The 26622-nt window shown below is 43.9% G+C and overlaps 1 protein-coding gene across 1 annotated transcript; it reads right to left on the bottom strand.

The window, feature by feature from the left end:
• Positions 1 to 851: 851 nt before the first annotated feature.
• Positions 852 to 20340, bottom strand: tecta (tectorin alpha). Its single transcript, XM_056397087.1, has 23 exons — positions 18938 to 20340; positions 18668 to 18807; positions 18245 to 18532; positions 17581 to 17718; positions 17315 to 17480; positions 16810 to 17222; positions 16135 to 16705; positions 15439 to 16049; positions 14764 to 15334; positions 13115 to 13743; positions 11542 to 12199; positions 10601 to 10800; positions 9778 to 10158; positions 8150 to 8436; positions 7772 to 8052; positions 7448 to 7558; positions 6807 to 7009; positions 6195 to 6358; positions 5833 to 6081; positions 5449 to 5611; positions 5272 to 5356; positions 5037 to 5156; positions 852 to 3497 (listed from the first exon to the last, which is right to left on the bottom strand). The coding sequence occupies exons 1-23, from the start codon at positions 18999 to 19001 to the stop codon at positions 3394 to 3396; spliced, it is 6597 nt and encodes a 2198-aa protein (XP_056253062.1). The 5' UTR covers positions 19002 to 20340; the 3' UTR covers positions 852 to 3393.
• Positions 20341 to 26622: the final 6282 nt, after the last annotated feature.

Below are 26622 nucleotides of genomic sequence, written 5' to 3'. Positions count from 1 at the left end.
CCTGTACTGCTCACAGCGGATAAAACAGAGTTCCTCCTCTACATTTTAATGTTAGAAAAACACAGACTGTCGTTGTTTTTATCCACATACAGTCTCTGAAAAAGAGCTTTCGAGGTGCTGAGATGGATATGAAACATTGAGTTCACTGCTGACACGAAACCAGTCTGAATAACAACATTTACCATAAAAAAAATCACAGAAATTATACGATATAATGCAGCAATTTATATTGTATGTGACTGTGTATTATGGAAAGCATGATTTAAATTTGCGTGATATCAATTATGTTTGTTTTGTTGGTCAAATTCAATTATTAATTCAACTGCTATTTCTAGTTTGTTTGTAATCATATTTGATTTTCTTTATATTTAATTAAAATACATTTGTATTTTAAATTCTTGATATTTGAATTTTAGAATAAGAAACAAAACATTTTAAATAAAAACTTTAATTGTGTTTTCAAGTTAGTAAAACTCACATCGCTCTCTTATCGCGCTGGTGGAAACCAAATTGTTTTTTAAATTAAATTTGTAATCATTGCCATCTCTTGCCTTCAGCCTTGGTTTGAAACTTTCAGGAAACAGGATACAATCAATCGCACAAGGTGTGGACTGAATGCGACCAATAGTTTCACTGCAACTATGTTGCTAGGAGACAGCTGTTTTTTTACTTCCTGTCAGATACTTAAACGGGCAAGTCATTTTTGGATTTATGTAACTAATCGTGTAGTCTTCATCATTATCTACGGTTATGAAATATATAATTACAACAGGTGTGGTGGATGTTGAGCCCTGTCTTGCAAAGGGGCGTGGCTACATGTGCTGCATCAAATTAACTTGACTCACACTGACTTTGAGAACTTCTTCATTTATTCAAAGTAAGGTGATGCTGCTCTCAAAGGATAAAACATCTTTTGGTCATGTTTTTAAAACACACACACACACACACACACAAAAAAAAAGATACTGATTATCAAAAACAGTCAAGACATAAACCAGCAAACTGACAAGGACTGTACATTTGTACATAGAAGGCAGCAAAATACGACTAACGTCTATGAACTGAATCAAAACTGAGAATCTCAACTGGCTTCAGTAAAGAACACTGAAGGTTTACATAATGTGGCCACACATTGACATTTATAACACATAAGGTGCCAAATAGAAAGCAACTGAGCGGGAGCGGTACTTACTTTGTCTGTTGACAGTATAACAGTATCATGCCCTCACATGTCCGTCCTTCCCTGCAAGCTGATGCTCACAGTCAGTCAGAGCCAACAGTCAGCGCGTGGTAGATAATACATGCAGTGACACGAGGAAGCTATAACTGATTAAGACTGAAATGAAATATTTAAATGGCACAACTGATTGCATCATCTCACGGCCACAATGCGTTTAAAATATCAGAGAATTCATTTCACAAAGTGCTCTCCTCACACAGAAACACTCACTTCATTCATAAACTCCACTTTCCCGCCCGTTTACAGTTTACTCTCCGCCACTGTTTGCTTTACAGAATATCCTGTCACAGAGTTTTTACGTGATTCACTGCCTTTTTGCCGCCACAAGCCGATGCAGATTTTGTTAAACACTGTAATTAGAGTAATTGGTCTGAAGGTCAAATAGGAAGCAAATAAATCAGCTTTAAAGGTAGCCAGTAGATATATTGTCCAATAGGCAGTCAGGGCCGTTTATATTCACACACTTTAATTCAAGACTCTTTTACAGCAGGACATTTAGAGGACATGTACACCTGCTAATAATCTATCTGGATAAGGACGTGTAAACACACACTGAACGCATTGCAGTGGGAATGCTATCACACCAGCCAGAACATATTCGGAGGAGGTCTGCGTCACATTGTGATTGGTTCTCAGCCAGGAGTAAATGGCATCTGTATGTCTGGCCACATTGTTTAGATTACATACTGCACATGCCAAAAATAATTTGTGCAAAGGTTAGTTAACCAGCGACAGGCGAGCCCCTTCTTCTGTGAAAGTAAAATTAATTAAACTTGCTTCCTCTCTTCTGATTGGTTCACCGACCTGTTGTTACTCAAGAGAGCTCCAGGGAGAAGCCTGAGAGAGGAGATGTAAAACTACACCAATATATTTTCTTATGCATCGATACTTTAAATAAAACACAGGAAAAGTGTAAAATATGGAACTTTAACACTTTTCAAGGGGAAAAACCCTTTAATCGATTAATCTGATGATTATTTTCTCGTGGATTCAATAAATTGTTTGGTCTGTAAAATCTCAGTCTCCTGAAGCCCAACATGACATCTTCAAATTTCTTGTTTTGAGTAACAGTCTAAAATCCATATATATTCATTTTACTATAACATAACAAAGAAAAGTTTATATTCATTAAATGACTAATTAGCTCCAGGTTCTTAGGTAATAGTGTAACAGGGAACATAAACTGCGTGGAGGTCGACTCGATGCCTCACATGGTGGATTCTTGACTTCCCTCGACGCCCCGGGAATGTTCCCATAAAGCCAACTGATGTCGCCGTCACATGACAACCCCCCGTGTGCGTGAGAGACGCTCCTCACAAGGACCCTTTAACCTGATGCATTCTGTAGTCGCTGCACCCAACTAATAGCTGCATATTGAGAGCCAATCACAATGCGGGCGCAACCAAGATAATGAGAACGCCTGTTGATACCAGGTGTAAATGCACAGACCTGGGATCAGATGTTATCATCCAGACAAAGCTGCGTGGCTCTTTGCAATTATGTTCACTACATAATTGTTCTGTACATTCAGCAGCAATGTTCAGTTCCAATGTAGAAAGTAATGTAAGGAATGTAAAGAAAGAGGGTGGAGGTTGGAAAGCGGGACCGCCATCAAAGTATTTGTCTTCCACGCCACTGTCTCAGTTCACATCGCATTCTTCTTACATGTTGCTGACTTTTTTTTTGTTATGTAACCGTCCTCCCTCTCTAATAAGAACCATTCGTTTTAGTTTCCTTGCATTAAATAAACCTTAAACCCACTACGTGTAGGATTAGAACAATTTCTTTGGCGTCATCCAGACACTGTGGCACACGTCAAACCATCAGAGCAATCTGAAAGATGTTATAATCACGTACAAAATCTACACATAGCTGCTTTAAGTGACCGACAACACACGATGAGGTGTCCTCACGTATGTAAATAATGGAGGAAGTGGAGCTGGAGAACGAATGGGAAGGGGAGACACTTAAGACTTTCAGCAGGACTGACTGTCCACATGTTTAGGAAAAGCAGGTATGTATTCTGTCTACGTTTTCACACTGACACACAGCTGATCTACTGGCTAATCACTGCGGATACACTGTGCATCTTCAAGTCTTTTTTTAATGTGTTTGATCTGTTTCGTCTGTTGCCTTCCTTTGCTCACGGGGTGTTAGGAGATGAGAGGAGCGCGAGCACGAGGCAGGAGCACGGAGATCAGGCCGCTGACGATCAGCAGAGGAACCACAGGTGTAACGTTACAGCTGGAGCTCACAGCTGGGGACAGAAGACAACATGAACTGTAGAGGATGCTGCAGTTAACATTTAATAAACAGACATTTATGGTTTTTGTTTACTAAATTGTCTGGATGCCAAATTTTTGTGCTACATGTGTTAAATTGTGCTGTAATTTTCCCCCATATTTGTTTGTGTTGCTTTGATAATAAACAATAATAAACCCTCAGACTGTGTGTGTGCTACTCAGCCTCAGAGATCACTTATAGGTTAAACCTATAATACCATGATAGCTTTTATTCTGTTTATTCCCTTTTTATCTATTTATTTAATATGACAAAAGTAGATGTCCACACCTTTGCAGCCTGCAGCAGCTTTAGACTCTTATCTGATCTGCTGTGGGAACTCTCCGCCCTGCTCAATGGCTTGCAGGTGACAATGACCCCTGCAGCTCTCTCTGAACAGAGCAGTCCGTTTGTTGAATGCCTTTATGCAGGCGGCAAAACCCAATGATATTTACACTCATATGCATGACGATGACACTAGCACTATTTAGCATCTTCCCACTCACTCACTGTAAACCAGTAGTGAATAGCGTGGACATACTGGTCCCTGTGAAGAATATGGGCCTCACTCGCTCACACCCTCATGATTAAAGAGTTTAACTCTCCATAAAGAAACCAAACCCAAAGTGAACAGCTCTGCAGCAGACAAACATCCGGCGCACAACGCCCCGCACACAATGGCAATGGAAAGTTCTCAGGGTAAATAGTTAATTTGTTCGTCTTATCACTATCGAAATTGTGTTACTTAAGCTCTGCAGCTTAGTGTGCAGTGACGCAGGTTCTCTGAATTCCTCCTTCCTCTGCATCAAATATCCAGCTTATGTTACTATTTTATCAATAAACATGAGGGAAGGTTGGTGCAGCCTGAAGAACAGAGGTGGAGAAAATAAAGGTTTGAAAGGTAGAAATAATAAATAAATAATAAATGAAGATGTAAAGAAAATGGGGCTGTTCATGGACACAGTGGAGTAAGAATTAAAAACATATGGAGGTTGAGACATTAAAGCCATTTGCTGCAGGTCAGTGAGAATGTGAATTTGAGGTTTACAGCAAATTGTAGCAAATAAGATGCACAACGTCAAGGTCTTTTGAGTTCTTGATTATTATTTACATCAAATATGAGAGAAAATGGACAAAATGTTACTCCCCGTTCTAACTGGATTCAGACGTACATGCAGTACTTTTACCATAAAAAAAAATGGATCCTGGGAATTGTGCACAACTTTAGTGAAGACGGTGTGTGCTTGTTCAGTGTAGCAGGCCAACTGAGATAAACCTGAAAACTAGCCTGACTGGTGCCACTGCAATCTGGTAGCATACGTTTCCATGGTAACTTTGGTCAGAATTATTTAAGCCTGATTTATAGAAGGAAATGTTCTGGAACTAAGACAATTTCCTGCTGATATTACTCATCGTTCTATGATTCACTGAAACAGAAATACTAAACATGGAGCCTTATAATCCCTGGTCTGTGCACCTGTGTGTGTGTGTGTGTGTGTGTGTGTGTGCTGCTTACTCCGGCAGCTTTTCCCGTCTCGTTGCAGCATCCCAGTCACACAGCTGCAGACTGGCCCGCTTCCCTTACTGGTGCAGATCTGCTCACAGCCTCCGTTGTTGTCCTCACACCAGTCTGACTCTGAGAGGACAAGGACATGTGAGTCATGAAAAGTCCTGGAAGAAACTGAGGAATTTGACTGAATAGCTCTGAAAAGTGTTTTTAAACCTGGACTCATGGTTGAGATCATAGTTACCTCTCCTTCTTATGGGTCCCACAGACAGAATGTGCTCTTTATGGTCGCTGTCCTCCGAGTACATCCTTCTCTTGTGTGGACAGTTCTGGATGTACAGCACACGCACATTAACACAGCCTGACATTTGTTTCATCGCCACTTTTGAGTACAGATTGTGTCTTTCCTCGAGCCTCTCACCACTTTGCAGGCGCTGGTTTCTGAGTCGCACAGGGTGACGTCGCAGTGGAGGTGGACCTCGTCGTAGTCCCCGATGAACTTGAAGACGGTGACGTGGAAGCGACAGGTGAGGGATACGCCGTTCTCTGCCATGCCGATGGTGTTGTCCTTAATGTTCGGACACCTGGTGAGAGCCACATATCAAAAGGAATACACTGATGAGTGTTCATGTTTTTCCTCAGTATGGTGACTCTTATTTTGCAAAACTTAGTCGCTGCTTCTTTCAGGTTTGGCTGCACATCACCACCAGCGTCTCAGACTAAAATGCTTCGTCGCTCACACCTCCGGCCTCCAAGAATCATTAGTTGTAGCAGTAAAAAAAAGTGTGTGCGTCCTCCAGCCTACCCCCTCTCTATGATGATGTAGCGCAGTCGGTCGCTGCTGTAGCGGGACGGCGTGGCCCAGCACATGTTCACTATGAGGATGAGCTGATTTTCATCTGCCCCTTCCACAAAGACGCCCACGAAGAGGATGTCCCGTGTGCTCAGCACCACCTCCCCCTCCCTGTACGGATGCCGGTACGAGGAGTTCTTATACAGAGCCATCTTGGTGATGAAGTTCCCTTCCTGGGTCGGTAAGGTGAGGTTAATCACACTGGAGCACGGAGGGGAGGGGGGAGGATGAGAGAAGCAGCCAGCTGTTAAGCCGTGACATTTTGTTTTATCAGACATAAACGTATGATTCTACAGCTAATCCCCGTGTCTGACCTGAGCATGGGTCTGAGGACGGTCTCCAGCGAGATCTTCAGGTCCAGTTCGTAGGCGCAGGAAAACTCCACATTGATGGTCCGGTCTCTGGTGATGACGTTCCCGGTGTTGTTCACACTCTCTATCCAGACTGTGTTTTTGTACATAATGTGAGTGCCATTCGACTGTCAGAGGAACGAAGGGACATTGAGAAACATTCACCGTCAGGAAACACAGAAGCAAAAGGTAAATAATAAAGTAATAATAGTTTATCCATCCGCCCAGTGCAGCCTCTCCGGCTACAGTGCGAGTCTGTGGTTATGGTTGGTGAGCAGTGGTTTTGGTCTCTGTACAGACTTGATGGGACCACACCTGTAACCTCATGAGATTGGAAACAGACTACAAAGGATATAAGAATGTTTTATGCCAATTTCAGAGTTGCAGAATGGCAATTTTCTTGGCAGTGGCACCACGGTAATGTTTCAGTAATGAGTTTAAAAACATCCCCATTAAAAGTGGAGACCAATAAAAGGTGCGCAAAGACACAAGTGACCCGGCTGGAAATCAAAGCAGTGAACACAGCACAGTGCACGCTCCTGAGGCAGGATGATGAGCTAACGTTGGTCAACTGACCTGCACGATGGAGCCGCAGTGTCCCTTCGTGTTGTTGATGTGGAAGGAGATGAAGTCCTCTCCCTCGACGCCGGCGCAGTGCTCGTCGTTGATCCTGACGTCCTCTCGTTCAAAGCCCAGCTGGAAGAGCTTACACTTGGAGATAGAGACCTCCATCTGAGCATGCTTGCAGGTCACCTCTGCCTGTATGATGTCATCATCACCTGCCACAGGTAAACATCACCATTACTGCAACATTATTCAACGGACAGTCAATACTGTGGTTTAGAGAACACGCTGAAGGAAACACTGAATACATGTTTTAAGTATTTACATTTATCTAATATGAGTTAACAATGCTGCTGAATTATTAATAAAGAGCAGAGTTTCAACTGTAAAATGTTTAGCACACATCTAGGAACCAATTCTTTTTTGATTTTGATCAAAGATATTCGTTTATGTCACGTGTGTGCGTTAAAAGATGAATATCAATCAATGTAGTTATCAGATTTCTTTAGCTCTCAAATATCAACAGCATTTACAATCATTATCATAAGTGCGACTCTATAAGTCAAACTACTATAGGAATGCTTCACTTCAGAAGAGACAGGATTAAAGCTGGATGTGGATGACATCACGGTGGTGTCCCGTGAAGCGCTCACCTCCAGTGCTGGTGGGGAGTTCTGGACAGCCGCACAGGTCACCTCCGTTCTCCAGCTCACAGGTGAAGTTTGTGCAGATCTCTCCTGCACAGGGGTCGTAGATCCATTCTGCTAAAGACAGGTCCGCACACAATGTTAACTGTCACACACACAAGGCTTTATCAAACACGCATGTACAGCACGCTGAGCGACCGGAGGAAGAAAAGCACTGAGGGAAACTTCTGGCCTCACTTTTGTTAAAGTAAAGTGTTAAAACACACACACACCAAAATCGGTACATATTTAAGTTTTGAAAATGTGGCCAGTGTCTCGCGGTGCCCTTACAGCAGTTCTCTTGGGTGATCCACTTGGTGGTGAGGGTGCCCATGGAGCGGCAGGCCTCGGCGTAGGCCGCCAGCGAGCCGCAGACCTGAGCCTTGCGGTGATTATAGCAGCCGTCCAGGTAGCAGGACTGGTAGAAGGGCCGGGGATCCAGGAGGCCGTGGCACGGCTGGAAGAAACCCTTCAGCTGGGTGAGCTTCTGACAGGCATCCTCACCTTGCAGCGCCAGCACCGCTGTGTTGTCACAAGACTGGGCCAGAGCCACGTACTGGGTCTCGTCACAACTAGAGGAAAAAGATACATAACCGTCTCTTTCTATCTGCAAATAGTGCACGTGCCGCTGTGTAGCGATAAACGGTGCCTGTGCCGAGCCTCACCCACCTGTTCTGCATACCGTTGGTCTTCCAGCTCTGGGCCAGCTCCAGGGCGCTGACAGCCGGCTTGCCCCTCGAGGTGATGTAGTCGTCGCTGGGGTCTCCGTTGAAATTCCCACAGAGGCCACACACCTTGTTCTGAAGCCGCTGGCCCATAGTGATGCTCAGCGTGTTAAAGCGGTTGTATCGAACCTGGATGTCCTGGGGTGTGTCGATGACAATGAAACCTTCGGACGTGGACAGACGCGTCATCAGCCCAGTTAGAAACGGTACTGATACCGGTGTACCGTTGACCTGGGGAGACACACAGATCTTTAGATATTTGAGACAGGACACAGGGTCACAAAGAAATTTAATTTAATTAATTTCCACACGTCATTACGTGTTAAATTCAGACTTAGTGTTATACAGACCCCAACGGCTGTTTGTGTAAAAATCATAACAATAGTTGTAAAATCTTTTCTTTTGTTTTACTTTAAATATACTTTTTTCTTTTCTTCTGACTTATATGCCGCAAGAAATTGAAGCAATATGACTTGTGCTTGGGGTCAGTCTGTTAGATCTCTAATAAACACATGTGGGATTTGGGACTGTATCAACTGATTTGATATTCACAAAAGACATCACTGAGTGGCTGCGTGTAAGAGAAAAGAAAGGAGACAGCTCAAAGCACAGATTGTGACGATCTGATATGGTGCTGTAATTACTATGTGTGCTGGTGAATATGACCTGAGCCACTTAAACACACTTCCACTGATGATAACATAGTTCTTAAGGAAATTTAAAAGAAAAAAAAAAGGCTCAGTCAGATCAAGCAGGATTAAGACTCAGAGGCAACTTTAGAGGCAATCAGCAGGTTATTAACAAGCTCTGTGAGAACACTTTCAGCAGAATGATGTGGCCTAAAGCCAGAGCTGGAGGATATCTACCAGACTATTAGTGCGAGGGTAATTGGTAAATTGGACTGCGAGAACTCTTTCAAGTATTCAGGAGAGAAAATGGAGATTTAAACTGGATCTGTTTGTTTAGTTTCTCGAGGAGATGTTTGATAAAAGACGTCTTTGACGGCAGACGGCACAAAGCCAGAGGAAAGTCAGTTGGTAATTTATACAAAAAAACTAAATCTCCTAATAGAGATAATAGTTCTATTAGAGCAAGATGGGTGATGTTGAAAAGAAGAAAGTAAAACAATATCCCTTTATATATTAAACGCTACAGATGGCGTCTTTGTCTGTCTACCATTTGGTGCTGAGCTGTTAAGATGCAATTGGTTTATAGGAGGTTTTATTTCTGCTGCCTGATGAAACCAGAGTGAACCAGCAGTGAAAAGCTGCAGGCGATGAAACCAAAACACCGAGCTGAAAGACGCTGCAAGGCTCTACAGAAGCCACAGCTGGGTACTGCAGGTCACCGATGCAGCGTTTGTATAAAATATTGATTAGTGCAGCTTTAAATACGATGATATACAGCGTATCATTGGAGGTTTGTTGTTTGTGAAGTCAAGTTAAGAGTTGCACATAACATCCTGATCAATTTAAGAATCAATATAAGTTAATCTGCATAATAGAAATTGTACCAAGGTTAATATTTGGCTGATATAATGAGTAACTGACACGGTCCTGTACTTGGACTCACCTTGATCGTGCTGCCAGAGATCAGTATATTCTCCTCATTGATGTAAAGGTAGACGTGAGAGATGGTGGTGAGGTTGGGCGTGCTCCATTTATCGAAGTTAGCGATGAGCTGGAAGGAGAGGTCCGGCAGCTTGTGACAGTTGGTGGACAAGACGAAGGAGCAAGAGGCCGGGAGCCGCAGCGACGCCCCGTCGAAGGTTCTGAACACCCCGCCGCCCGACGCCACGCAGTGCTGGGAGCGCCGCGCAAAGCAGCCCCGCACTCCGTAGCGCAGGGTGCACTCTTCCTCCGCCTTGCAGCGCCTCGGGTCGCACTGGATCAGGTTTCGCCCGATGCACTGGCAGCGTTTGGTACAGTCGCTGTTCCAGAACAGCTGCTTGGGCTGAAATAAAGAAGGTTTGTTAAAATTAGAGTCAGTCAATTAATTAATTAGTTGACTGGCAGAAAAGTATTGCATTTTGAAAGAGTTCAAATTGAATATTTATAGAATTTGGAGCATTGAGTGGGGAAAACAACCAATATATGGCATCATCTTGTGATGGACAATTTTCTGTATTTCTTATCATTCTACAGCCTGATATATAGATAATATGTAATGAAAAATAATGATTAGTTGAAGCTCTATTCAAAACATATTACTGCCTATTTCTACGACTCTGTTCTTCCATACCGTCTCTACACTTCACTAGAACTAAACGGCACTAATTGAAACAAGAAGATAGTTATGATCAATATGTGCTGAGACTGACAGGCCAATGAAAACCTTTAATTAAAAATCACTTGTCTTGGAGGTTACTCCACGTAGTGCTGGATGTGACACTGACCTCATAGTACTTGCCATCGGTGTAGCAGCCACAGTTCTGAGGCAGGATGCAGCTCTTGCCGTTGAGCACGTAGCCCTGGTCACACTGGCAGCCCTCCACACAGTCCTGGCTGCAGTCCCTCTGGCCCCGGGCTGGGGCGCACTGGGGCGGGCAAACCGACATGCAACTGGAGTAATGGCTGTTAGGTGGACAGCTCTGGACTGGGAGCAGGCAGGTTGGCAAAGGTATTAGCTACAACAATCGAACTGACTGCAGTGTACACACAGGAAATGTTCCAATATTAATAAGTGTTGATTTTGCAAGGGGAAATATTTGTGGACAATATTTGAAGCGAGACTCATTTGTCCAAGTCTCATATCTGCAGGCTGTTGGACTCAGAACCTGATTAGCTTGGCATAAAGACTGGCTCTGTCCAAAGTTCAAAAATACCACAACCTCTAAAGCTCACCAATGAGCATATTGATTATTCCCTATTTAAATATACACGCTGATTATTGTTTATTTAAATGCAACTTAACTCTGCTATTAATGTCTTATTATTTTATTTTCATTATATTATTTTCTGTACTCAGGTCTCACTTGTAGAGGAGGTCTTTATCTCAATTAAATAAAGTACATATACATATATCTAATCAGGTCTAATCAAATTTGTTTTTTATTCTTATTACATTGAAAAATCACATTTGCAAAAATGTAACTGTATTGTATTTAACCAGAGAATGTGTTAGATGGTTAATGTGTATCAACAGTGTGAGCCCCACAAACATAATCCCATTCACCTCCGCTGTATTATGTTGGATGTAGGAATCTCAGAGACGGATATCTGAAAACCTGGGCAACATGGGTAGACGCCACAGGCGCAGAGGTAAATGAGAAAATATATTTTCTTGTAAAACAAGGGGAGACCACTGCACACACAATCAAAGTGAGCCCAGACTCACCACATGGTGTGTCACTCCTCCAGCCGGTGACAGGAACTCCTTGGGTCTGACAGGTGCTTGCATAGACCTGCAGCCAGTTGCACACTGTGTCCTGAGCTCCCTGGTCCAAGCAGGTGTCCTGCAGGCAGCTTTGATAAAAGAAGGCTGGTGCCACCTTGCTGTGACAGCGTGCAAACACACCTCCTCGATCCACAATTAGCCCACACAGCCTCACCGCCTCAGGCTCCACAAACACATACAGTCCATCTCCGATGTGGAAACGTATGCCTGTGTTGACTTCGTTCGCCCCGTCGTCAGCGCCCATGTCCATGTTGGCGTCAGCCACCGCGAGGGGGGCGTCGTTTTGCACGCTTTTCTCTCCCAGGCCACACCGTGGGCAGGAGTCTCCACACCCCACCTGGCAGAAGGTGTCCCTCTCTGCCCAGGCCATGCCCCAGTCGGTGGTGGTGAGGGTGGGGGGGGATAAGGGCATGCCTTGGCAGAGGCCGCAGGAGGTGTTGTAGAGGTTGCGGGGCAAAGTCAACAGGAGGAGCGTGTTCCAGTCAAAGGCCACCTTCAGGCCAAAGTCTGTCTCCAGAATGAGCTGCAAGCCTAAGGTGAAGATGTTGACCTTTCCTGGGCCCAGCTTCAGAGGAAGGTACAAACGCTCCTTATTCACCTGAGTGAGGAGAGATTCAATGAAAATGGCTCTAGTTTGAACAGGTTTAACTCTCCCAATCAGCTGACACACACACGTTTCTACAGAAGCATTTTTAGAGCCAGTGTATATTTTCTAATCCTGGATATTTTCAAAGTATGAGGGGAAACCCAGGGTAGGACTCAATAACAGAAAAGTGAAAGAGTTCCTGTGTGTTTCTTATATAATCGAACTGAAAGTGAGAGAAAAAGACAGAAGCAGAAAGAATGGGAAAAAAAATGCGTGTGTGTGTCATTTCTGTTCCCGCTCAGATCTCTTAGGCGGTTTGTGAACCCAGTCCAAATGTCGCTCAGGGTCGGGGTTTTGTCTGATCCAAATCCAGCCTGATAAAAGATGCCCATTGAAATTAGATCCACCTTAAGCCAATCAAAGAGGAATTTACCCTCTGCCTGGTTATTCTATCGGCTTGATTAGAAATAACATGTCCTCACATATTAAAAAAAAAACAAACTTCGACCTTCACAGGTCATGCAAAAAACCCCAAAAATCAGTGTTAAACTATAAATATTAACTAAAATCGTACTCAGTGGAGCACATACTTCTGCCAAGGCCAAACAACCCTCTACAGCTCTCAGATCCAGATTATTATATGGATCTGCACCGAACTGTGAAAAGTCATAGATCTCAACACCATAAATATGCCTCATGTTCTACATCAATATCCAAACATTATTTCCTGAGACTCTGATGAAAAGTGTCAAAAAATGCCCTATCTTATGGAAAGAAAATTCTGCATCAACCCTTTTAACCGGATCAATAGGTTCTTCCCTCACCCAAGTTAACCTCCTTGGCCCAATCACAGCATATGGCGGTTTGGCTCGTTCCACATTACAGTTATTCTTGAAAATGAATACAATTTCCTGTTCGTGCACTTACCGTAACGGTGTTTTTGTAGGTTCGAGAGACTTCAATCTCATAATCGTAGACCTCCAGTACAAAGCCCCTCACCCAAATTGCCTGGCCTGTGTCCCTTTCCTCATTACGGGCTGCCAGTTTGAATTGAGGAAAAGTTCCAGTGATGGCTGCATGGTCCCCGCTCTCTCTGCCACAGTTGGTGGTGGCCATCCTGAGAGTACAAGAGCTCTGCAGCTCAAATGGTACGTCACCAAATGGCAGAAAATGTCCATAACCGGCGGCCACACACAGAGCCTCGGTGCGCGGCTGGCAGAAGTAGAGGCCGTCATTCTCCTGGCAGTACTCCTCAGGGTGACAGGGTGCGAGCTGACAGTATACACTGTTGTCAGAGCCATTGCAGTAGCAACGCTCCTGGCATTCCCAGTCTGTCCAGAAAGTCTGATTAGTGGCCAGCTGGCGCCCGTGGCTCATGCAGCCACAGTCACTGCGTGCCACACACAGGCCATCCCGCAGCGCGAAGCCCTCCTCACACTGACACCCCTCTTGGCAGGGCAGAGGACATGGTTCTTCAGGTTCATCCAAGTTGGCACAGGTCAGAGGGCAGGCGCTGGTGCACTCATCAAAATGACTATTCTCGGGACAGGGAAGAGCTGAGGTAGAAGAGCGAGGTAAGAGAAAGAAATAGAGAAGACTAAATCCATATAAGAATATTAAACCAATGAAAAGTTATTAGCTTACTCCTTGATGTGGCCCAGTTTGTGGGTCAAAATATAGCTAAAGTTAAAATACAAAGCTTTTGTTTGATGCTAACAGTGTAAGTTTGTCTGACGAAACAAAGTTTTCTCATGATCATTGCTATAAAAAGAAGCTTAACTGTGCTACTGTGCAACCAGAAGCAGTAAATCATGCCATATTTTTGGCACAAATATCATAACTGAGAGCATATTGAACATGTGAAGAGTCAGGTGAGACTCAGATTAGTGTTGTAAGTTGTGGTTTGCTTAGTTTCAATGGACATTTTAAAACTGGGTTGACTGACTACAACTGCAGGCTACAACCTTTCAAGCTCCTGAGGGTGAGTGTTGGTGGAGTACACCTTTTATAGAAGAGGTTAATATTAGTTAATCACCATCACTAGTGGGGAAATTAAACTAAAAGCAGGTCTAGCTAATAACATAATTAACTGCAACAATGCAATATTGATATATATTATTTGTTCCACCGGTGCTTTTCTTGCTATGCCAAACCAATATGTCTTGTGAAAATGTCTATGAATCTGATTCATTTGGGAACAACAAAGAAATAAGAGCGTTTTGATGCTAGCAGGCTAGCAAAACATGCTAATGGACGCACGAAGATTTATTTTTACAAGAAGATTTTTTTTTGGATTCAAAAAGGGAAGAATGATAGAAACAGTTTGGGAAACACTGCTGCAGAGAAAAAATATATAAATAAAAATACTGGTTTAAAAAAGAAAAAGTCATGTTTGCGCAGCTAGCATAGCAGCAGGAACTGCTAGCCAAATTTTGTTGGAAAAATATCTTCTACCAAATTCAAACCAGTCCTGGTAGATTGCAATTGTATATTTAACATGTTTAAACAGAACAAAACATAGAATAAGAGTCAGAATAGCAGTTTTTTCCTTTTAAAGTAAAGCTATATCTACTCACGGCAGTTGGTGGCACTCCTCCAGGAGGCGAGGCCGACTTGAGCGTCCTGACAGGCGCTGGCATACGCCTGCAGTGAAGAGCACAGGGCCGAGCGGTTCCCTTCCTTTACACACATGTTATACAAGCAGTTCCTGAAGAACGGCGAGGGGTTGACCACTGCGTGACACGCCAGAAACGAACTATTCCCTGGGTCGTTGATGTTGCCGCACATCCAGGGACTCTGGTAGAGACGCAGGTCCGTGCACATGCGATACAGGTCGTCGCAATCGCCGTTGCAGGTGAGGTCGTCGGCGATGGCGCGCCAGCCCTCTGTGAACTGTTCAGCGGAGTCCGCCAGGCGTCCGTTAGGGAGGCGAAGGTCGTCGGTGGCATTGCTGTTGAAGACGCCGCATAGACCACAGGTGACGTTGTAGAAGAGGGTGGAGAGGGAGATGTTGAGGAATCCCTGCCGTGCGTAATGGACACGCAGCAGACCACGGGACTCCACCACTGTAGCGTTGCCTGGCGCTCTGTAGATCATCATTGTCTCCGTTGGATGGACATACGGAAGCGGCACTTGTTCACCATTCACCTGGATCACAAATTAAAAAAAAAAGGAGAGGCCATAGGCATTCAGCAACCGAAAATAGAAATTTAAAAAAAGGAGTTTTTTTCTCTGCAGAGAAAAATACTAACCTTCACCGTGTCAAAATCTGTCCCTCCGATCTGAGCTTCCAGGTTAGACACTCTAACTACCACGGGTCTTTTCCAGTCGGGGCCTTTGTTGACCAGCCGCCTGCCTATCTTCACCTCCACCGTGGAGCCATTAGCCGGCACTGCACCGCACAGCTTCAGCAGGTAGTAGGAGCTGTCATCGGGGAACAGCAGGAAGGTGCCGTCAAAGGAGGATGTCACCGAGTTCTGGGTGACCGAGCACACTCCCTCCCTCCGAGGGTAGCAACCCAGCAGGCCCACCTCCGCCACGCACACCTCGCCCTCCTTACAGGACTCGTTGAAGCAGGAGACTTCCCCAGCAGGCCCGCAGGAGCAGCGGAGGGTGCATTCGCCTTCTTCACCACTGGAGCCTGCCCAGAAAGTGTCGTTGAGGGGGTAATAGAGGCCGTTATGCTCACAGCCACAGTCTTCACGCTGTACACAACGGCTGCCGCTGAGAACATAACCCGGGTCACACTGGCAGCCCTCGGTGCAAGGGTGGGCACAGTACAGGGGAGCGGTGAGGTCCGAGCAGGAGGCTGGGCAGGCGCTGGTGCACACTTGGTAATGGCTGAACTCTGGACATGATAAAGCTGAGAGCCAAGAGGAGAGAAGAAATTATGTCAGATGACACAAATGAATTAATGTGTGTTAAAACCGAATCAAACAGAATCTCACCGCAGAAGGTGCGGGATCTCCAGGGTCGTATCGTGACACCCAGGGCCTGACAGGCCAGAGCATAGGCCTGGATGGCCTGGCAGAGTGTGGTGATGTTGTCCCTGTTGCTGCACATGTCATACACGCAGCTATACACAAAGGCTGTAGGGTCCACTACAGCTCTGCAGTCCCTAAAAGGTCCATCAGTTTTGTTGATGAGCCCACAGTAGTCTGAGCGAAAGTAGAAGGCTTCTGTAAGAGGGTCACACACGCTGCAGTTCTGGGCGCAGCCATCCGTACACCTCCAGTCCGTGTCCTCTGCTCGCCAGCTGCCCCCCAGCTCCACCACGCTTTCCGCTAGAGAGCCGTCAGGTAGCACAGGATCATCAGCAGGGTCGTCGTTATAGTTACCGCAAAGGCCACAAGTGTTGTTGAAGTAGGAGCTTGGTAGGGAGATGGATGCATAGTGTTGGCCGTCATAGGTCACCAAGAGTCCAAAGTCTGTTTCCAAAGCGACGGCAACCCCAGACTGATACACCCTGACGGCACCAAGCTGGAGTTGGACAGGTAAGGTCTTCATCAAGCCGTCCACCTGGAGAGAGGGACAGAGGCAAATTCAGGAAGTGAACAATGGATGACGGTAGAAAACTTCATATCTATGCTAATTTGGAAAAGTGTAAGTCCACAGATTCTCACCTGGACTGTTCCCAAACTGCCTTTGGGTAACATGACTCTGTGACCGTACACATCCACTGTGACATCTCTGAGCCAGGAAACAGAGGCGACCCCACGGTTTTCATTTTTGGCCTCCACACTGAAGTAGGGCAGCCCCGCCACTTCCCAGCAGGGCCGGGCCAGCAGGTAAGAGCAGGTGCCCTGGAAGTGGTAGAGGAAGCCGTCGAAGGTGTGGTAATGAGGGTCGCCGAAGACCACACAAGTGCTGGTGCGGGTGGGCTGGCAGTAAAAGGCCCCTTCCTGCTGCTCGCAGGTCTCCAGCTGCCCGCATGGAGCTTCTTGGCACTGAACCTCGTTGTCGATGTCAAGGCAGCGGCATCGCTGTGAGCACTGGTCAGACAACCAGAAGATTTCCCCTCGTCTGTAGTAACGCCCTGGAGAGGATGTAGGAAACAAAATTTCATAGACTGTTCTTGTGTTGTTGCTGTACTGAAGATCATCGTCAGTGGTTGATGTTTGAACTTGCCATTGTAGCTGCAGCCATTGGCGGGATCTATCAGTTCAGTGTCAACGCGGAAGAACCAGCGCCCGGGAATATTCACATTTGTCGACTGTTCAATGTTCACTACATCGTTTGACCGTGATCCTGGCAGGTTGAAGAAGTGACCGATGTCTCCACCATTAAAACCTGACTGAAAAGGGGAAAGGTGTGAGGAACGTGAGGTCGAATGTTTATCAAGCGTTATTATTATTATCATTCATGAAATGATGTTGGGGCCACTGGGAGAATACCTGAGCTGTTGTCCCACCCAGTCCTGTTAAAGGATCACCACCACTGGCTGTTCCTGTGCTCCATGTGATTTCTCCATAGTTGAACATACTGAAGGATGTGACGCCATCTGAGATTAGTATAGTTTGGAACGTGTTCACCTTTTAATCAAAACAAGAGGATTAAAATGGTTTTACAAAGAGGAAAACAGACGTAAAACAGAACAAATAAAAGAGAGGAATCAAACACATGTTCAAATGCAAGAAAGCATTTCAATAATAAAATTATTTTAACAAAAAGGTGTAATGAAAACATATGCTTTGTCCGACATCTTGACATGCAGATCACCACTTAAAGTTTCACTGGTCCAGTAGAGAAGCAGTGTAGGTTCGGGATGTATTTAGCCTAGCTTAGCATAAAGACTAGAAACGGGCGGACACTGTTTGCATCTAACAAAAGTGAAACAATTACAACTCCCAACACCATGAAATGATGGATTAAATTATATATATCAAACCCTAGACGCTGCAGTAACCTTTACTGTCATAGGTTGAAGGTGTGTTGTAAAATATTTAGATACTGAGCCAAAGAGAATTTGTACTGGGAGGGACGCACAGAGATAAAACTGATATTAACTTTAATTAACTTTGAGAGAATGAATGTCGGAGATATTTTATGTGACATTACAGGGGTTGTCTGGCTTCCTCCGTAGAAGGTGACTTGGTGCCATGTTGCGATAAAGACCCAGGCGGCGATGAAGGTGGGCGTGTTTTTGAAGTACTTTCGGACGTCTTGTGTCGCCCTATCCAGTAATTCCGGTTCAGTGGACTCCCGGTAGTAGACGTCTCCGCGGATGCCGTTGTGCACATCTGCCCAAAGTGGAGCAATGAACGACCTGCTGTCACTCAGGGGAAAAGCCTCCGGCGTGAACTGGCTAACCTGCACGTTGAAGGAGATCACACCATTGTTGTTGACCTGCGGACAGAAAAGACAGGGTTGTGTTTTTAGCATCATATGCTATACTGTATTCTTTATATGTTGCAATACATTATTTTAAGACTGATGGGTTGTAGCTTTCTGTCTAATAATAACCGTTTGTTCAAGGCTTACGTAGATGGAACGGTAGGGGACATTGAAGAACACGAAGGGAATGAGCAAAGTAATTTCAGGAGAACTCCCATCATCCATCTTGGGCGTCTCTAGATCCCTATGGCCGGGTCCATATGGATACAGGATATCCTGAGCACTTGCTAAAAGGAGAATAATGCATAGGAACTCATTACATGGACTGTTCTCAACCTTAAAAGATGAAGATAAATTGCGGTCGAGTATGGCTCGACATGTTCTGGGTGTTGGGTGATATCAGTATTCATGTCATACCGCCCGTCTGTGCGAAGATGCTGAACAAGTGGAGCAGGATGACTGGACAGCCTGGCCTGACCATTCTAAAAAAAAAAACAAACAAACAACAGAGAGAATGAGATGAGAGATCACATTAAACTAACATTACTTTATCTGTCTTGCATTTTCCTTAAAGCTAATGGAAACGCGGGCAGTTGTGAGTCACAGGACAACTTCTCATAAACAAGGCTGTTAGGCAAAAGCAGAGAGGAGGGAGAGCCATTAAAGCAACGTCACGTTACTTCTTTAAGATCAGGCTCCCAGGTCTCCCCTGAGGAGCCTTGAAAAGGCCCTATTATGCATGCAGGAACAATGTGTCAGGATCACATTTGCCTTACAGTCCCATGTGACCCAGGCAACAGTGAACTACAGGCCTCTCTGTGCCTTGGTTCCCTGCAGGTGACCGAGGCGGCCCACTCTGCTCCAGAGTCTCTGTGTCTGCGGCGGCGAGGCGGCTTAAGACCTCATTATCACTTCTGTTTGGGAACCATCCATGCCTTGTTGGCTGGAGGGAGAGGAGCGTAAACACTGGGGCACTAATGGCTTTAAGAGAGTAGGTTTGAATTGCCGAGGTCCTTGCAGTGGCCCTTTGGGGCTGTTCAGTGCCTGGTTTGGCAAGGTTCCCATTGGCAAAGATTGCGGATTGCAGATTGTACAGTCACCATATGGCATTTAAACTTAATCGTTTAATGAAAGAGAATGAAACTTTACACAAAACTTAAAACTTCATTACCCGTGGATACTGGAATACCAAAGACCTTATTAGACAGTCCGCCTTTCTCAATCTGCACCGTCATCTATGAAGGTGTTATTTTGGACTTGTGAAACTGTCATAACTTGAAGTCTCCATCAGTATCCCACCATGCATTGCATCAACCACCGTTTTAAATACAACCGTTCTAACTTTCGTACTACAACCGTTTGTTTTTCCCCAAATTTAGTTGGATGAGAAATTAACTGAAGGTTTCAAATATGAGTCAATTCATCAAAATAATAATTAGTTAAAACTTTGTTTTACACTTTGGGGATGTCATTCCTTTTGGAAGATAAACTTTAGTTTCTGGGTCAAAATCCAATATTTGTTGCTGCCGTATTAGTTTGGTTGAGGGTGAAATTCAAGTTTGTGTTTTTTACTTGTTGATATTGTTCAGTAAATGCTTCATGTATGTAATGTATTTACAGATCTTCTAAAACATAATACTATAAATACACATTGAAGTGAGAATAACTGGTGTATCTATCCTCAAGTTAGTTTCGATGCCAGTGAAAGTCCTGAAGAAGCCAGTAAGTGGACCCTTGAGTTGAGATTATTTTGTCAGACGGCAGGTGTGCAGTTACATTTAAGTGTAATCACCGAAGTGTGGCTGAGGTTGGACACTCGAACCGGCCAATTAAAGTTCAATTAAATAACTACAGTGGTGCCGCCATCTTTGTTTGAAATATCAACCAAACTGATTCAGAAAAGTTTTTTGAAAATGGTTTTTAAAAACTGGACTTCATAGTCTCTTTATAGTCTAGTCTGTATATAAACATCCACAACCTAACTGACATTGATACCACTGACACATGAGGTATTTGAGCTCAATTGAATTCTTCCTTCTAATCTCTCATTTCTATTAATGTGCGAATTCTATTCAGCTTGATGGTAAATTGTGTTCAGGTGTGCCAAGGTTAGTGGGCACTGCTGAGAGAGGTCCGCTGTAATGTCAGCAGCCTCTCATCATACACTGTCAACTGAAAGATTAACACAATCGCTCTTTTGACTCTTGTAGCTCACCATCTTATCTGACGGGCATTAACTCGATGCCTTTTAGCGGGGCAATTAAGATAAAGCCCCATGGAACATAAAAGATGAAGCAGAAACTCTGACGTGTTTATCTCAGAGAGAGAGAGAGAGAGAGAGAGAGACCTCTGACTGCATCAAGTCAGCAACATGTTTTATCAGAGGTCAACTCACTCGCTCAAGCACATTTATTTTATTGACTTTTTGTTGCATTGGAGGCTTGAAAATCAGGTGAAGTCATAACAGTACTCAGTTACTGTGCTACGACTTATTACAATCACAATGTTAAAAGCTAAGAAATGGCATTAATTGAATTAATTAATTAAAGGCTTAATTCTAACACCAGTGGAAAGAATGGAAATATCAGATCAGTGGTTCACAACCTAGAGCTAGGGATCCAAAGGTTCCCAAGATGATTAAAAGAAAGAAATAAGAAAAACAATATTTATAATTACTGTTATTTTTATTATTATTATTTTCTATGACTATGCAATTTACTTGAACTTTTATAAGCATATACATTTTAATTTGAGGAGTTTGTGACCCTTTATCATGTCTAAATGTTAGGCACTCCTGTATGCTACACTGGACTCACCAACAACAGAAAAATTAATTATTAATGACAATGTTGCCACAGAGATTTACATTTTCTAAACCATAACAAATGACCTGAAATATCTGACATATAGGAAAAGTCAATGTGTGCAGCTTTAAAAAGAAAAAAAAGAAAAAAGATGCATCTAATGTGAAAAGTTCAGATTCCCTTTTGCCACATTGTCGAATCATGAAATCACGTAGAGGAGGAAATGATATACTCACCTGCCTTCAGAAGACGGACATCTAGCACCACACTAGTCTAACCTGGCAACCTCCTCACAGCAGAGTCCCATCCAGCAGAGGACCATCCACAGAGTGGTGGTGGTGGTGATGGAGGGATGTGAAAGGAGGCAGTGGAGGTAGAGGGGTAGAAGAGGATATGCAGAGGAGTTGGATGTCCAGATGGAAGAGATCTTCGAATCTTCAGTTCCAACTCCACAGGATCACCAGTGGTAGCAACGACAGTCCTCAGGTGTGTGTTGGGTGTTTAAAATAGTGAGGTCCTTAGAGAAGTGTGTAGGTTGAAAAGCTCCCGTTTGAAGCGGTGGAATGAGCTTTTGCCTTAGGAAGCAGGTGCAAACTTTACCTGGGATACTGTTCAACTTAATCTGAGATCAGTGTTTGGGGAATGGGGTAGGTGGGGAGGAGAGGGAAGTTGAGGGGAGGGACAGCATAGGAATCTGAGGAAGAGAGGGAGTGGAAACAGAAATACAGACAGGGAGGGAGAAGGTCAGAGATCTGGAAATGATGGAGGGAAGTGGTACAAACCAAAAGAGAAAGACCGCTTTCAGACGTGTTTTAAAATGCAGGAGAAGAGGAATGTTTTGTACAAAGAGAGGCTCTCATGCTGGATAAATGTCAAGCCTTTTGGGCAGAATCTGTCATTAACACCTGCAATGGGCCAAATGATGATAAAATGTCTTTGGTCAAAAAATTTGGTGGAAACACTGTGGCTTTTATCTGTTTTTTTTTTTTTTTTGGAACAAAGACGTTTGAACACTGAGGACTTACTCATGTTTCACTCAACATCTGAAGCATTTGAATATATTTGGTGATGAATTCTAAAAACTTAAAAATTTGAATTGTGGAAAAATAAGGTTCACATCGACACTTTGGATCAGGCCTCAGTCGTGGTGTAGACCTTGCCAGAGTTCACTCGGTGCGTTTAAAGCTCAGGGCACCTGAGCACACAAAATCACCAAAGTAGTGCAGTCTCACTCTGGGGCATTTATGGACAAAAAACCAAAAACACACACACAGTCTGAAGCCTTGCTTTTCAAGCTCTGTGGTAGGTAGAATTACAGAATTAACATGAGTCACTTTGGATACTCTGTGTACCTCCTTTTTTTTTTAATTAGGTACAGCCTCATTTACAAGGTTACACAAGACACTTCATTTCCATAGATGCTGGAAAGATAGCGAGGGGGAAATCTCAGGTGGATCCGCACTGATAGGGTCTGGGAAGGAGAGGGCAGTCAGTTGGGTCTTTGTTGCCGCAGGACAGTGGAAGTAATTGGAGAGGCAGGGAGCAAGATGTGTGAAAGGCTCCAGGACTGAGGGCACGGCCTGGGCTCCCATTAAGCAGCACCGAGGCTCTCCGCGGAGGCTTCTTTTATACCTCCCACGCCTTGTTGTGTAAATGGTCACATACTCTTAACGAGAGCGTCGCACAAAGAGGGACAAAAAATTCAACAGTTACAGATGACCTACTGGGCCGGGGGATCTCCCCGATATAAGGGCTGTGTTTTGGTAAATGTAGAGAATGGAAAAGTGAGGAAGATAGAAATGGGCCGATTTCTCACATTTGCATTCTTGCTTTCCCATTCACCAGAACAATTCATTAGGAAAATAAAACATGATGAACGGTAACGATAGCGCTCCTTTTTTTCTCTCTGAACTTAGGTGGTCAACTTGAAGCTACACTAATCAATGTTACCAATATATAAAATGATTAACATGTAAAAGAAGTCGCTGGTGGTAACGAACCCATCGAGAATTATCATCTGACTCTACAGAAACACTACCGAGTGCTTTACTGTCTTTCAGCTCGTTGTTTTGATTTTATGCCCCATAAACACTAGATATCAATACGTAATAAAGAACGCACTGCGCTGTTTTGTACTATAGGTAAATGTTTGATAGATTTGATCTTTAGTTTAACATTTAATTATATTTACTCACTTGGTTACACTAAATCTGTCTACTGGTCGTTAGCTAGGTGTCTGCAGGGTCACTAAGTCCCACGATGCATCAAACCAATTGATTGTTGGGTTGTTAAATAATAAATGAAACCCCCCCTTCTGATGGTGGAATTGTCCAATAGAGGGATAAGAGTAGTAAAGACTGAGTGGGAATGACCGGAGATTTTGCACAAAGTTCAACATTGAGAAGCTCCACTGCATGGAGAGCCACTCCCACCACTTATAATATTGTTTGCAAGAAACAGAGAAATTGGATCAAAGGTTTCGACGTGACAGGGCGGCACTGTGTGGGAACAGGGTCAAAGTATCCAGCATCACAAGTTCTGGAGAATCCATCAAGCCTGACCTTCACAAAGAAGGTCCTGGACTGGATACCAGTTGAGCTCTTTGGCAGTCACCTAATCCGTGGACTGGGCCACTCTAATTCAACCCTTATGCCCAGCGGTTGGCTCTACCCTGCCCTCCTCTCCTTCCTTTCCATTGACAATGGTGAACCTCCTTCCAGTAACCCAAACCTTCTTGCCCCAATGAATCCTCCACCTCAGTGCACAAAAGGCCCTGTTCAGTCCCCCCTGCCCTCAATGCCACTTCATAATGCAATGGGGCAGATCAGGGGCAGATCAGAGTAGCAACTGCGCAGCCAAGGTGCAAGGTGCGATCAATACAATGCAACCGCACCTGTCTTCCACCTTCAGTCTGACTTTGCAGCAGCGGGCATCTCCAAGCTAATGGCAATGACAGTCGGGTTATTGCCAACAGTTTTCATTAATGCTGCTTGTTAAATAGCCTTGCACCTATGTGTGATGCAGATGCAAATCAATATACCCCTTCAATCCATCCAAGAGTCATCAATATATTTCATTCTGCACTAAATAATGCCGACTTGCTGGAGGCACTAGCTGAAGTCAGGGAAACGCCAAAGTCATTATGATGCATCCTCTAGGGACATGGCATTACATTTCATTCAAAATGAAAAATGTCTACCTTATGGTAATAGAGGAAAAGTCAGGGGATCAACAAAATCTTTGGGTTTCATCCTTTCAGGATCACGAAAGCCTGGACAAAATTAGGTCCCAATCCATCTGACGTCGAGATATTTCACTGGATAAGTGAAAGCTTTGATGTGAGGAGGATCACTTAAGTCTTGAGGAGTGATCCTCTGGGAACTATGGATATACAGTATGTATCAAATTGCATTTCAGTCCATTTAATACTTGTCAAGACATTTCACTAAAAACCAAAAGTGTCAACCCAAAGCGGACAACCAAAGATACCAAAGAAAGAGAGAAGGCAGGAATCGAAGGGATTGATACAAATTGGATAAGCTCAATAAAACTGACAATTTCAGAGAAGTGAAAGGTTTGAAAGGTATAACAGCTCAGACTTTATTATTGAACTTCAGTGTCTCAGCTCCCACAACCTGCAAGGTGTGTTCTGCTGGTGACAGTGTGTTGAGGGACGGGTGGCGGGTGGCATAGGTATCCCGCACAGGATTAGAGTCATGCTGTTGGAAGAGGAGGAGGAAGAGGAGGAGGAGGAGAAGGGGGGTAAAATGGAGGGAATGCCCCAGAAACACAACACCGCCTGACACATATGGAATGGACTCTTTGCAGCTTGACTGAAACACGGCTGCCAGAAAGAGAGAGAGAAAAATCTGCAGAATCCCATCTTCCCCACAGGCAAGCATCGAGTCTGTGAAACAGAGCTGTACATGCCGGTCACATGTACATTTTGCCTGTAACACGAGTGGCTTTGTCAGAGTTGCCCCACTTCTTACCTTCTCTTCAGTCAGGACTTTGAAATGGTCAGCAGAAATTAATGTAAGCAATTTTTGATTTTTGATCTATAAAGTTTGTGCAACATTCAGTATCTTCAGCGTTTATGTTCCTGTGACGATTATGAATTCAGATGTAGATTGGTCGAATACTTTTGGCAAGTAGTTTGGTCCAGAACAAGATGCATTATCCTGACCATTTGCTTCATGCACATTTTTTTTTCCACATGCACAAACTTCAATTTCTTATGCAGGTTTATTTTACAGGTTATACAAAGGTTGATTCACAGTTTCAAACTTTAGAATTTGAACATCCACAAGTTGTTACAAGTCGTCATGCCGATGACTTACCATTTCTTGCTGGTTGTGGGGGACCATAAGGTCCGAGGTGGATACTGGCATCCCCTATGAAAACACATAAATAAAATGAATTTCCATTGAAGGGCAAACACAGATATTTTAATCAGCTCTTAACAATACATACCGACACATACATTTAATTTACCTATGATTAGGTCCAAGTTATGCAGGAAGCTCCCTCAGTCACAGCTTCAGTTGTTAATACTGACAGTTGATTTCTTCATGCAAACAAGGAAGTTCAGATGGAACAATAAGAGTACGACACCTTCTTCCTGACGCCTTAGAACAGCTGTAGACATATCAACAGCACCTCTTACATTGGTCCCCACATCCTACATCAAGTTAATCTGCCCCGGTGTATAGACTCTGACTCACGAGTATTATTGTCTTAATCTCAGGATAATTGTATCTTTGATGTGCATTTAAACCCCATTAATGCTAAGGACTTTATTTCCTAATGAAATAACACATTATTGTTGTACAGTATTACACACAGAGATAAAAAGGGGCTTATGTGAATTTGCGAAGATTATGTGTTCTGTTCCCAGCTAAAGCCATGAAAATAACAGAATCCCAGCAATTGAGATGCAATTCAATGTGGCAAACAAATTGCAATAGAATTACTCATGGTCTAATCTGTGAAAATATTAAATTAACTTGCTGAGTGTGAGAGGTCAGAGAACAGTTAAAGGATGAGGTTGGAAGTATTCTATATTTCTATTAATATCGACAGATCTCATTAAAAGACCAAAACCAGCAATGTCTGTCTCTGAGTTCTTTCTGAGAGCGGTTAGAGTCTGACCTCTGACCACAACACATGGCATTAACCCTCCGACCACTGGACAAGCACTTGAGTTGCAGCACAGCAGAGCACCGAAGGCTTTAAATAGACCATCCTATAGCAAAGGGTGCGTTTATTATAGCTGCGGACCTGAACTATAAAAAAAAA

This window comes from Seriola aureovittata, chromosome 15 (assembly GCF_021018895.1).
Source record: "Seriola aureovittata isolate HTS-2021-v1 ecotype China chromosome 15, ASM2101889v1, whole genome shotgun sequence".
Taxonomy (NCBI): domain Eukaryota; kingdom Metazoa; phylum Chordata; class Actinopteri; order Carangiformes; family Carangidae; genus Seriola; species Seriola aureovittata.
This window is presented reverse-complemented; position numbering and strand designations above follow the sequence as displayed.

Excerpts from the sequence above, each read along its gene's own strand:
- tecta (XM_056397087.1), bottom strand. The coding sequence starts at position 19,001 with ATGGTCAGGCCAGGCTGTCCAGTCATCCTGCTCCACTTGTTCAGCATC. Across the intron at positions 15,335-15,438 it reads CAGATTTTGACACGGTGAAG|GTGAATGGTGAACAAGTGCC; the intron begins GTTAGTATTTTT and ends TTTGTGATCCAG. Across the intron at positions 8,053-8,149 it reads ACCAACGGTATGCAGAACAG|TTGTGACGAGACCCAGTACG; the intron begins GTGGGTGAGGCT and ends TTTTTCCTCTAG.